The 13,244-nt window shown below is 45.7% G+C and overlaps 1 protein-coding gene across 1 annotated transcript in view; it reads right to left on the reverse strand.

Moving 5' to 3' along the window:
• Nucleotides 1-440: 440 nt before the first annotated feature.
• magi2a (membrane associated guanylate kinase, WW and PDZ domain containing 2a) overlaps nt 441-13,244 on the reverse strand; it is a 159,929-nt gene continuing 147,125 nt past the window's right edge. The window contains exons 16-22 of the mRNA XM_076111856.1: nt 12,503-12,766; nt 11,276-11,461; nt 10,006-10,222; nt 8,997-9,219; nt 7,616-7,768; nt 4,528-4,666; nt 441-1,156 (exon numbers count right to left, since the gene is read on the reverse strand). Coding sequence (XP_075967971.1) covers nt 441-1,156; nt 4,528-4,666; nt 7,616-7,768; nt 8,997-9,219; nt 10,006-10,222; nt 11,276-11,461; nt 12,503-12,766 — 1,898 coding nt within the window. The remainder of the gene's footprint in view (nt 1,157-4,527; nt 4,667-7,615; nt 7,769-8,996; nt 9,220-10,005; nt 10,223-11,275; nt 11,462-12,502; nt 12,767-13,244) is intronic.

Raw genomic sequence — 13,244 nt, forward strand, 5'->3', positions numbered from 1 at the left:
CATTCCATTTCATAAAACAAGACTCCGCCGTGAAGAGAGACAGAGATCCAGTCGACAGCTGCTTCCTGTCAGGTGTTTTGTGTTTGCATGTTTTGTCCCCCAGTTCTGCTCGGGGGGGAAATCAAAATATAGTTCTTTTAAGGTTTGCGTCCCTTGAACACACATTCTACTTGCTCTTCCATTACTTTTTTTTAAAAAGTGGATGATTTTCCAGTTCTTAAGGTGGTGGGTGTAAAATATTTCTCAAAATAATTTAGAGTACAGTATCATAAATAAAACTCTAAAAACACGTGGTACAGATCACCCTGTCCCCCCTTTGGTCCTGACTCTGTGGGAGAACGGGATGGAGGGGGTTGGGGGGTGGGGGGGAATGAAGGAGCACAGGAAGGTGTGGTGGTTTCGTCCAGATGTGGCCGCTGCATTCTGCTGGAGCCGCGGTGTTATCTGCTCAGCGTGGACGTGCCCGTGCGCAGTGTGCTGGGCAGCTTGTCTGATCCGGGGATCTTCCAAGGCCCGGGAGAGACCGTGGCCTTCCTCCCCGCCGCGCTGCCGGCCGTGCTCTTGCTGGGCAGGCTGGGCCGGCTCTCTCCCAGGCCCCTGTCCGGCTCCCTGGGCCTGGTCCTGCTCAGCTCCGAGTCCACCTGCTGCTGCTGCCCGCCGCCGTACCGTTCCACGTCTATGACGCTGTTCCCGTTGGTGTGCGGGAGCTTGGAGCTGCTGGTAGATTCGGTGGATTCTCTGTCGTCCCCGGTACTTCTCTCCTTGGACCTCCCTCTGGTGCTCCTGGAAGGTTTGGGCTCCCCGCTCTGCCCCTCCTTGCCCACTTCCCCCTCAGTAGTGGGCTGGACTCTGTGTCCCACGTGGGTGGACCTGCCACCCTCCTTCTTGGCTCTGCCGCTCCCGCCGGTTGAAGCCGCTCTCCTCCCCTGGCCGATCGGATCTGGACTCAGCAGCTCGGCCTTCTGGGGGCTCTTCGAACGCTCCGTCCTGCTGTCTCGTGCCACCGGGTCTCGCGGGACGTCCAGAGGCGGCAGGTGAGGCGGGTCGGGGGCCAGATGAGATGAAGGCGATGGCATGGAAAGGCTGTCGATGGGAGGGGCTACTTCCGACAGGCTTGGGGAGGCTGAAGGGCGAGCATCCCATGGGACGGCATTATCTGGAGCACACACACACACACACACACACACACAGTCAATGTGGAAACCACACATGCCTTCTGCTTAAAAGCTTGCGCGCATGCCACCGCACAACCAAACACTACATCAAAACAAACACAATAAACGCAGCAATCATTCCTATTCTACGAGCTAAAAGCACTAAAGTAAATTTCAGAGCAGCACTACAACCTACTTCCGGACGTGTCACAGGGCGACACTACTTTTAGACAACATCAATCTGCCTCCCATAGCTCTCTTTAAAGCCCCGGACAATCTAAAACCGTGGCGGAAAATCGAAAACCGGTTTAATGAAATGGATGATGTGCCCAATAGGGTGCTGCTATAGCGAGAATGAGAAACCTCGGGGCCAGAGCGTCTCTCTCTCTCTCTCTCTCTCTCTCTCTCTCTCTCTCTCTCTCTCTCAAGCCTGAAGAAGTCTGTTTCCAGCGCAGCAGCTGCAGTGAATCTACAGCGCGCTCCTCCACAACTCTCCACTCCCACGGACTGTTAGCTTCTGTTTCTGCACCGATGGGTCTCGGTCCCTCGGCCATCAGTCATTTTCAGCGGGCTCGGCGTGGGTTCAGAGGCGAGGCCAGCTACACCGGCGCCACGAGACCCAATTATGAGCAGACTCCCATGCAGCGCTGGAGCACATTAGATCCTGGACTAAGAGGGAGAGAGAGAGAGAGAGAGAGAGAGTACCTGCATCTCCTACAGTATGCCTGCTACAGTGGAGTCCACAGAGGGCTCTACATGTGTGTCTGTGTATCGCTATGTGTGTGTGAAACCTGTGTTTATCCCATGCTGTGTTAAAGCTCTGGTCTGCTTACGTTTCTGCCGAGTCACCATAACACAAACTACAATATGTAGATGTGTTCTTTGTTAGAGAGGCATAAAAGATGCGGGCTTGTTCTCATCATTATTTTAAACCTGCACTAAGCCACTTGAGTGCAAACACTGTGAACCCAACATAGACAAATCTTCACCTTACAAGTTTAAATGGGGGAATTAAAAGGTGAAACAGTTGCCTAATTACATTCCAGCAGACACAGAGCAGCATTAGCATTCACTCGGAGTCACGTTTGTGTCCGTCTGATGAATGTGAATCCAATATTCGCTCTCCTTGTTCACTCCAATATTCCAATATCCAATATTTACTAACTCCTGAGGGAAATATGTGTCTCTTTGCTAAATGCTCCGCTGTGTTCATTAGATGGGGGGGGGGAGGGGGTGTATAGTGGGCTTTCAGGGAACAGCTGCCTGCTGTGACAGAAACAACTTTATTGAGATAGATAGGGTGAAACAAAACAACCCCAATTATGAGCTACATAGAATGTGATTATGGCCACTTTAAAATACTTAATATAAAGTTGTCTTTTTGTTTCCATTCCGAAAAACAACTGTGTCCTTAAGTCAATTTACTATTCATAGAAAGAGCTGAACTATCCCGCCAGTGAAAAGAGTTCTGAAGGACTTCTGTGGCTGTGAGAGAAGATGGAGAATGTTAATATGTAATCTGGGTTTGGGCTTGAGAAAGTTTTTAATGGGAAGTGTGCCTTAGAAAGTGTCGGCATTGAGTGGGCGTTTACCTGGAACAGAAGGTCTGGCAAGAGATGAAAGTAACGGAAGGTAATGAATGAACTTAAAGCCCCGGAAATAAAACAGACTTTTATAGAAAACCCCATCACAGAGAACATGTGAGGGTTTCTATTTCTACATCCTGGAGCCTGACTGGCTTTTCCTCTGATCACACGTCATTTATTATGGGATGTCATCCTTTAGTTTGCTGGAGTGTCACTTTGATATAAATAGCAAAAAACTTCTACTATGTTTTTTTTTTGTGGTGCAACTCTCAGGCCCTTTGATAAATATGCGCTGCAGATCTAACACACAATAGAGGCACAAAAACACACACAGCGCGTCACACACACACACACACAAGGCACACGATAATATTCATGCACATGCCAAACATATTCTCCAATTTTTCTACTTGGTTTTGCATTCAGCTGTTCTAAAAAAACAACCTGAGACAAAAATAACTTGCTCCTCTGAACATCAGCATGCTAATGTTTTAAATAGCTAGATTAATCACCAGAGATGATTTGCATAACCTTCCAGTATGCATATGAAATAAGAGCTGAGGAAATGCTGAATCGAGCGCCGACAGAACAGACCGAGTGGGTTCAAATGTTGCCTCTGCTTTTAGGCGGCGGGGGGGGGGGACTCAACAGCTCTCTAATGATGGAGGACTGTGTCTTCTGGCTGACCACAGTAAGACTCCCTGTGCGCATATTTCAAGGCTAGAACCACCTCAAGGCAAGTGTTACAAAAGCTCTCCACACGGAGAGATTAAATCCCCCGGCCCGGAAGAACAGGGCCAACACGGGGAAACACCATCATACTCCATTTCCTGTGTTTAAGTGCTGGAAGGTGACTGCCGAGGCCAAGCGCTGATGAATGTGTATCACTGGGGGCTTTGGTGTCGCGGCGTTCCCCTGAAACGTCTTTCTCTCTACTGGGAGGACGCGGAAAAGTGAGCGACGCTCCGGAGCTTTATTACCCCGCGGTGTCACCAGAACAAATTCCCCCTTCCACGCCCAGTTTGTGCCGCGTTGAGGTTTCACCGGGTAAATAATCTGCCGAAATATTTCACGTTCATCTCCTCTGGCTGGCTGTTTTTTTTTTGGGGGGCCTGTAGGTAGCTGTTGATTTATCTGCTGGTCAGGAGGAGAGTTATGTTCACTAACTTTACAACCTCCTGGAGCTCTAAGCCATTTCTGTTGATTATTTCTGAAGGAAAAAAACATCAAATCTTCAACCGCACAGGGTGTCCAAGGTCATAAAGTAAGTTGTTTTGATCTGACAGCGCTAAGTGCATCCTGAATAGGCGGTTACAGCAAAACAACACACAAAACCACAGCACAGAAAGCCAGGGTTACGTGAAGAGAAAAGCATTCGTATGATCACAAACCGTGTCTTTAGAGGGGCCCATTAGGAAGAAATAGGGGGAGCCATGCTTGTCACTTTTCATGCACATGGAGAGACTGGAAGATACCATTCCTATAGAAGGGGAAGTAACAACCTAGACCAATCAATTAGTGATGGGTCACTGAAATGGACAGAAGATAAACTGATGTTAGTCAAGATAGAAGAGACATATGATTAGTTGTTTTAACAGCATAGTGAAATACAGAACACAGAGTCGATAAAGACAGAAGATCTAACATGATGCATGCTGGAATAATGTAGTCAAGAGGTAAAGTGATATTAAGACAGAGAACAAAGTACAGTCTATGAGTTAAAAGAGAGGTAAGACATGATCCTGAAGACAAAGAAAGCTGATGTGGACCTCTGCGTGGATACTTACCGTACTCTGGGACCTGCCCTGTGCCCCTCTTCAGGAGAAGACGCACGCGCCTGCCTCCAGACTTGATCAGCTCGATGGCCCGGGCGTGGGTCATGTTCTGGGTGCTCTCTCCATTGATCTCAATGATTTGGTCCCCGACCTGGACGTCAGGAAGTGTGTGACAGAGGACGAAAGAAGTTGTAAACATCTGTCGGAGAGGAAATGTGCACTGACGCACATGTTTTTTTGGTTCAGATTTTAACCTCAATAAAAACTACACTATATGGAAAACGGTGTCCACACAAGCAGAGGAAATCTAACGCCACATCATACAGGCCAGGTCCATAAAGACGAAGTTGGGTGTTCGAAGGACGAAAGTAGTCTTTTAGCTGCCAAACTCTTAAAGGAACTTTGTTGAGTCATTGATCAACACTTTGTGAGCACTGGATCAGGACCCGAGCTGCATTTAAAGATGTTAGAGCATCGTTAAAGCTCTTTGACCAGTTACTGTGACGCACGGGGACAGAAAGGGCCAACGCGCTGTATCTGTATTGCAATGTGAATAATGGAAATGTTAAGAACCTTCAAATATAGACGGACATGTTTGTGTATGAACAGCATATAAGGAACCTTGGAAGGTGTTAACTGTAGAAACAATTACATGAAACACTAAAATCTAATTATAAAAGGCGCTACAATGTAGCAGAAACCTGCCGCTCGAGTTCACAAAGGTGAAAAAATAAGACGAGCAGGTTAATGAAGGTGTTTGCATTCATGCTAAGATTGAGTCAGTTATGATGTGGCAGGTGTGCAAATGATCCCACCGTCACTAAATATGAAATGGAATATTAATCAGCTTCTTTTATAATGGACGACAGTGAATAATAAGGATCACTATGGATCTATAATTCACCGGCTTTCCCACGGGCCTCTGCAAGCGTTAATAAGCGTTAATAAGCATTCATTTTGGCAGTAATGTCGACATAAAATCTGAATGGAATTAAGGCGGACCCTTCTCACGGGGCGGCTGTGGAACATGTTAGCCCACTGTGATGAATACTAATAACCTGGCCATAACAGCTAATGTAAATATTAACTGGGCCACTTCTCCCTTTTGTGACCACACGGATGGGTCAAACGGCAGTCCCCCCCCCCCCCCCCCCCCCCCGCCCCTCTCACTTCTCAGCCCATCAAGAGACGGCTCCGAGGTTGACTAATGGGGGAGGATCCACGGGGAACAGGACAAAAAACACGGCGGCCAATTACGCTAACAAATGGAGAAGTCCTGCGGTAATGGCAGGGGTAATTTGAAAGTCAGGAGCGAAGTCAAGAGAGGGGGAGTCATTAGGTGTCACTGCAGTGGTCTGAAGAGAGGTGGAAGGCAGGACGGTTCAATCATTATTCCTCGGCTCCTTACAGCAGCGGAGAGTGATCTCCATTTTCATCTTTAATAAAGGGGGAGCTGGAGTCGGATGGACGGCACGTGAATGCTGAGCACGGGGAGCGTAAGGTGGAAATGAATCAGCCGACGCTCGCGCACGACTCCGTCTTTTATTGTAGGTTTAAAGCTCAAAGAGGTAATTAAATGTGCTGAATGATTATTCGTAATAACCCATCACTTCGTGCAATTTTCTTAAAAGCCTCTGCACTGCCACTTGGACCAAAACCCCCCCCAAAAAACGCTTGTTAAAATGTGTTAGTGCTCCTTACTGATTAGTTTGTGACTTGCAGGATCAAAGTAGATCATTTTTTCCTTCTTAAAGATGTGACAAAGTGGCTGTTGAGGAGAAATGACTTGGATTCAGAGTGTCGGAGAGACTGCAGGGAGTCACGGTGCAAGAGAGCTTTTGGTTCTTGCACCTTACCGCGTCAAAGCAGCACTCAAATCCACAGTGACAGGCATGTCGAATGCCTTTTACCCCAATACCTCACATTTACTTAGAGTTAAATGCAGATTGATTCCTCTCTGCATTCGGCTGTATGGATCAAGGATTGTTGATCAAAGTGGTCTCTGCACCGTGTTCTCTGAGGTCGACTCAACAGCACAGCGTCGAGTTTATTTCAATATCCCACCAGCAGAGCGACTGTCTGGCAATTCATCCGAGACAAATCACACTCAGTGGAGGAAAGTAACTCGTGTGTTGCTTGCGTGTTTTTTGCTACTTTATACTTCATAAATTACATAATCAGTCTTCTGAAGTTTAAGTACTTTTTACTTTTACTTTACACTATTTTACTGGTACTTTTACCGAAGGAAAGGATCCGAATATTCCTTCACTGCAGCTTATATGCTGAATTTAAGTGGAGCTCAAGAGGGATTAATCTTCCTCTTCCACCTGCATCAAGGCTCACTGGACTCCCATCGACTGCACCAACGAGGCAGGAAAGTAATATCTCCCCCGGGGGCATTTTGCACACATTATCTTTAACGGGTTCATTGCATATAAAGAATGTAACGCAGACTGATGCCATCAGCCCCACACATAAAGAGGACATGCAAGAAAAGAGAGAGAGAGAGAGAGAGAGAGAGAGAGAGAGAGAGAGAGAGAGAGGTCCAGAAAGACGTGCTGGCGGATTCATTCTGCATTGACAGACAGAGAAAAGTATTGAAGTTGCACTTAATGTTGCTAGCAGCAAAACACATGGAGCTAACGAGGAGACAGCGTCAAGGGCTTTATTACATCTTTATGAATTCAGAAAATATGCGTCTGCTTTCTCTGGCCGAATAGTACAGTAGCAACTATAGCTAGAGGGAGAATTGTGCAGCTATCCAAACAGCAAAGTATAATTTAAGTTGGCCCACTTAAATGTTTTATCTATCTTTATCTTTCTAAATATTATCCGTTACTAAATGCAAAGGAGAGATGTGTGTTTTTTAGGAACTTGGGAGGAGAAAAACTTCTAAAAAACCTCAAAAAGGACGAGCCATCTCTGCGTTATTTTGACTGATTATTTCGTAATCGGCTCTGAAGAAGTTGCTGCTGCAGCTTTGATAACATCAGACAATTACAGTGAGCTTCTGCCATGTAATCCAAGAAGATAGAAAGCAGTTTAATCTTTAAACGGGGTGTAGTGGCTTCCTAACAGGAAATGACATCATCAAACATACCCTCATCCTCCCGTTGCGGATGGCCGGTCCGTCCTCGGCCAGTCGTAGGACGAACAGGTCCATCTTGTACTCCCGTCCTCCGCGGATGCTAAAACCAAAACCTTTCACACTTTTCTCCAGCTCCACCGTGAAGAAGTCAAAGTCCTGTGAGAGCTGAGACGAGCAGAGATCAGATGCCCTTAGAGTCGACGTTATCTGAGGAGAAAATGGGCCATTATAGCGGAAAATAGTCCCAGGACTCAGCAAAGGAAAATAAGTGAATAAGAAGGGAGCGAGTGCAAGGTAAACAAAACACTATATTACACACATATATAAGAGGTAAAGAGGTTTGTGCCAGCTGTGCACTTTGTCTTACACAAACAAGCTAACTAACAGTGAGTCAGCCTTTCTCAGGACACTTTCACAGACACACAGTTTAGTATTTCACTCTTAAGTTCCCATTTCTTATTTCTAGTTGGCTGGGAAGTAATATCATATACAGAATGGAATATATTGAGGCAGACAGTGTCAACTTTAAGCAGAAATATATGAAGTGATGTGGCCCAATAATAAAATATACAGAATATACAGAAAAAGTAGTTGAACAGCAAACAGTTGCCTATTTACACATCTAGCAGGCACAGAGCAACTTTAACAGTCATGGCCACCTAATAAATTGTAGTCCAAAGTTCACTCTCCTTTTATCTCTGCTTTGGTCTCCACAGACTCCTCGGGGGAATATCGGCCTTCTAAGTTAATATAAAAATATTCAACGCAGCTTTAAAGAGTCACATATTCTGCTGTGGGAAACATCCCGACTTGAGTTAATAAAAAATAAAAAAATGTTTTGCCTGCGAGGAAAATGTTAAAGATTTGGATTATTGCTGAGTCAGGTGAGTGTGAGCCAACAGCACATCTTTACTGTTATTGTTGTTGGTTTGAGGTTCAGAAGATGTGCTTTCAACCAGATTTCTTTCCGGTGATATTGGGTGATGTTACATAGATACTGTCAGGGTCCATATTTATTTGTAAAGTTTCTAGTGTGTACACCTTGAATATCAATCAATTTAGAATGCTAATTAAACGTCATTAAACTTTATATTGGAGGGATTTCTTGCAAGTAGAAATGATATAAAAGAACATTTGGAAAAGTGACAAATGTTTATTGAAGCTGAAGCTGGTAAGAAGAATTGCTCTTTGTAATAAACCTGAAAGACATGTTTTTCACGACAATAATGAAATGAATCTGTACATATGAAGAAGGAATAACCTTTTGTTTTCTCTCTCTTTTAAAAATAAATTCATTTGTTTCTTTTCTTTTCTTCTTATGTCTTTGTGTTCATCAGGATGCATCAGTTTGATTTTATTTATTTTATTTTGTCAATAAAAACCCCATCCTTACTTGGACTGGTGGCATTCGGTAGTCTGGCAGGAACTGCCTGGTGTCGGTAGCTAGCTGTCTGTAGTCCAGCAGTGGCGGGTGTCTGTAGTCCAACGTGGGGGGCTGCCTGTAGTCCGCCACAGGAGGGTGCCGGTAATCCACCGGCGGCTGTCGGTAATCTGTGAACGGCGGCTGTCTGATGTCTGGTTTAACATCTTGCCTCGCCTTCACCTCTGACCTGTAACTAGCAGACCAATCAGAATGAAGGAAGAAACCCCAGCAGGCCTTCTATTACCGTCATCGCTATCTTGGGATACGCTGCAGTACTTGTTAGGTTTCCGGGGCTGTGAAAATAATGCTTTCTGACAAACTGCTGGGTCACCCAGTGCAGATAGAGACGGCTTGTTTTGGTTTGCACTGACAACCATTAAACAAGACTTAAGTGGGGAAATTAAACTGCTTTTCTCCACACATCGCATTAAATGTTTATAATAAAAACACGTTATCTCAGGGGTGGCGGTGCTGAGTACTGCGTAAAGCAGAGGGGAAATGCAATGACATTGTAGATTTTGGAACCCTGTAGTTCTTGGTAAAATATTCAACGGATCTCTATGAAGACGCAATTTATGTAAATAATTTAGCGGTCCATAAGAGTTAAGTGATGTTATACAACAAGCTGAGGAGGAAGAGAGAGGGTGAGGGATGAATAAGGAGAGGAGACGATGTTACTGAGAGAAAGAGGGGAAAGAAACGATGACAATCGATAAAAAAACATGAAGGAAAGGTAGAGAGAATGGGGACAAGGGGATAACGTTATGTGCTTCACTCATACCTGTACTCTCAGAGGAATAGAGTTTGCCCCAGAGACAGATAGAGGGGTTTGTCTATAAAAACTCTTCACTGCAGCAGTGAATCAAGACAGCAAATATGACGCTGTAACTGTAGCGTGAGGATGAAACCGCTTTCAATTGAACTTTGAGAAGAGGTGGTGTCGCTCTGTAACCTGGAATCCTTATCAACGATGTGTTACCTGCTCTCGTGGGGGTAGGTCTGAGGCGGAGGGGCGGGCAGCTGGGTCACGGGGCTCTGGTGAGGCATCGGGTTGGGCTGGCCGACAGAAGGGTTGGGTTCTGTGACCGCTGGGTTGGGGTGCGAGGCAGCGGCGCCTGGCTGGGTCTTGGGGCTGTGCTGCTGGGCCATGGGGCTCTGCTTCTCTGAGCTGGGGGCTGATGGGGGATTACTGATCTCTGGGGTTCAGAAAGAAGGAGTACGGGACAAATCGAATCACAACGTGTACTTTCAAGCTTTAGTCTTGAAGTCTATGAGAAAATGACTCTACTTCTCTCTTGATTTATTACCAAAGTAAACACTGTAAACATGAGTTTATGGTCTCAATCGCTAGTTTCAAGTCTTCTTCAATACAGCATGATGTTCATTTAGTAAATGATGGTCCATTTAGAGTCAAACAGACCATGAAGCAGGGGATGCTTTAGGGCGGGGCTACCTTGTCCGATACTAAACTTCAAACTAAGCTACTAATATCTGGCTCTTTAGCTGCTAAATGCTCCACTATGTTCAAAGTAAAGTTGCGGACAGGAGCGCTGAACAATGAGCTGAAACTCAATATAAAGATCCATAAAGCTGCTGCAGATTGGGTGCTAATTCTCTGTGCGTTCATCAGAGTGTAAATCGCACTACTCGCATGTACAATACCAACAAAACAGAAGCCCACTCCACGACTACTAATAGTCAAAAACTCCATATGGATATCTTTAATGTAGCTCTAAATAACGAGGTAATAAACGTCCATAAGGGAGAAAGCCTACAACAGACGAGCAGATAAAGAGAAGGAGGCAAAGCAGCCATTATTATCAATAACCACGGTGCACACTCTGTCCATCTTTTAATGTAAACTGAAAGTCAGTCTTGCTTACTTCTGTTCTGTTCAAAGTGGTCAATAGAGACATGAGCATGATTTCAGCATTAGTACAAGAAGAATCGCTCAGAAACTGTTAAAGTAACAAAGTCATTGTGTATTCTGTATTAACGTAACCACAGTAAGAAACAGCAGCTCCTGGTAAAGCAAGAGGAACACCACTCGTGAATGTGACGTGTGACAGTTTATCTAAAAATAGAATCACATTTTTGCAAAACTCATATTACAACTTTGATTTAATGGAGCAAAGTCAATTGCTATCATAAATCATTGCCAAAGTATCGCAGTTTCAAAGTCCTCGTCTATCATGTCCACGTGTCGTGTGTGTGTGTGTGTGTGTGTGTGTGACCACGTGTTCGCTCACCTTCCTGCGGTATGATCCTCAGGGTGACGCTGAGGCCCGCATCCTTGATCAGCTTAACGATGTCGGCGTGCGGCATGTTGACGATGGACTGGCTGTTCACTGCCAGGATCCTGTCCCCCACCTTCAGCTTCCCGCAGCGGTCGGCCGGGCTGCCCTCGATGATGCGGCCAATTTTATGGGGCACAGCTGTTGGAGGATTCAAACACAACACGCTGCAGGTAAAGACGCGCTCAGCAGCAGATTGGAGGATTACGCCTTTCTGTGCTCACACACACCACTCACTGACTGACTGAATACGTCTCCGTCTCTCTCATTCTGCTATTCACCCCAGGCTTACGTAAGGCATCCAGTTTTAGTTTTTCTCATGTGTGTGGGCGATGCGCCGATGCTCTCGGCAGCATAGCAGAGATGTGTGTGACTGGCGTACCGTGGGAGGGCATGTATAATTGAGGAGATGGAATGAGAGAGGTGCTTCACTTTTTATGGAGCCGTGACCTCTTATACTTAAGACACATATCTTGACCCTATGCACTCTTAGGAATACGGTTCTACCCAGAACCATTTGCTTCTGAAGAACCCCTTTTTTAAAGGGTTCTTTTATAAGACAATAAGTTCCATTTCCGGAAGAAATTGTTTTGCAAGGATTGTTGAAAGCATGGGTGTAAAAGATCCAGAAACTGTGGCTATGAACCGTGATTGTTGTGGGTTGCGCTGCACCACATCATCCTTTACGAGCCTCGAGAGGAAACGTGGGCGGGTTCTAGATGCAACCCTTGAAATATTGAAGGGTTTTCGGTAGAACACTCTGGGCGGGTTCTTGATAGAATACGACAGAGAGAGTTCTGGGTGGAACTGGAATCTGCATGCGGCCCACCATTGGCACACGGTAGTTCAACCAATGGCACACTAGCAATCCAAGTCACCTCTTTCACAGCCATTATTTACAATAAATTACTTTTTACATTACAGCAAAGAACCTTTATAAAAGGTTTCACCAGGAACCAGATTCTCCTATAGGGAGAAGCAGAAGAGTCCTGTATGGTTCTAGTTAGCACCTTTATTTCTAAGAGCGTATCGTGACTTTACATTGTAGTTTGTATGAGTCTGAGAGCTTTCACACGAGGTTTAGCACTTGAAGCACTTGTTATGCAGAGTAGAGGATGACTGATGATGAAGCGTCTACTTAACTCCATAATCAAACGGCACTCAAACAATCACCGGACTCACTGTTGCTGGCGGCTGCCTCGGGCCTGTTGAGCGAGCTGATGATAACAAAGCCGAAGCCTTCGCTCTCCTTTCGATTGATGACGACATCGCTGGGTTGCGTGTTGGCGGCCGGCGTCCTGTCTGAAGTGGCGGCGGTGTTGCCCATGGCGGCGTTGGGCGCCTGGGTGGTGCCGGTGCTGTTGGCGTAAGTGAAGTCACTGCGTGGGGAGCTGTGCTGCGTGGAGACGGAGCCCGGGCTACGGCCGTTCTCCGGACAGGACTCACCTGCAGCGGGAGGTAGAGAGCTGAGTATTTACACGGAGACAGTACTGGAAGAAGTATTCAGAGGGGTACGAAGAAGACATTTATAACCAAAACCCTCCAATACAACAATGTTTTTATGTAAAAATTTCAATCTCAATCAAATGCAGCCTGTCAATCACTTCACGTTGTTATCTATAAATGAAGGCCCTTTAACATTCCCCACACTGTGCTGTAACATTCCCCGTGTGATACATAACTGCTTCGGCAGAATCTAAGGATGATTCTGCATGTGCAAAAACAATTAATTTTTCAGCAGACTCTCTTCTCCTCCTCTTATAACTGCACAAGCTGGAGCTGAATCTCTCTGAAGAATCAGGAATCAAAACAGAACACAGAAATAAAAAAACATAAAAAGCAGAAGCAACTGTCACAATGTGGTAAAACAAATCATTAAAATGCAGCATCGTGTCAATCCAGCCAGAGCAAAAGCAGCTTCTTG

The sequence above is a fragment of the Anarhichas minor genome, unplaced genomic scaffold (genome assembly GCF_050575085.1).
Source record: "Anarhichas minor isolate MPS153535 unplaced genomic scaffold, ASM5057508v1 ptg000045l, whole genome shotgun sequence".
NCBI lineage: Eukaryota > Metazoa > Chordata > Actinopteri > Perciformes > Anarhichadidae > Anarhichas > Anarhichas minor.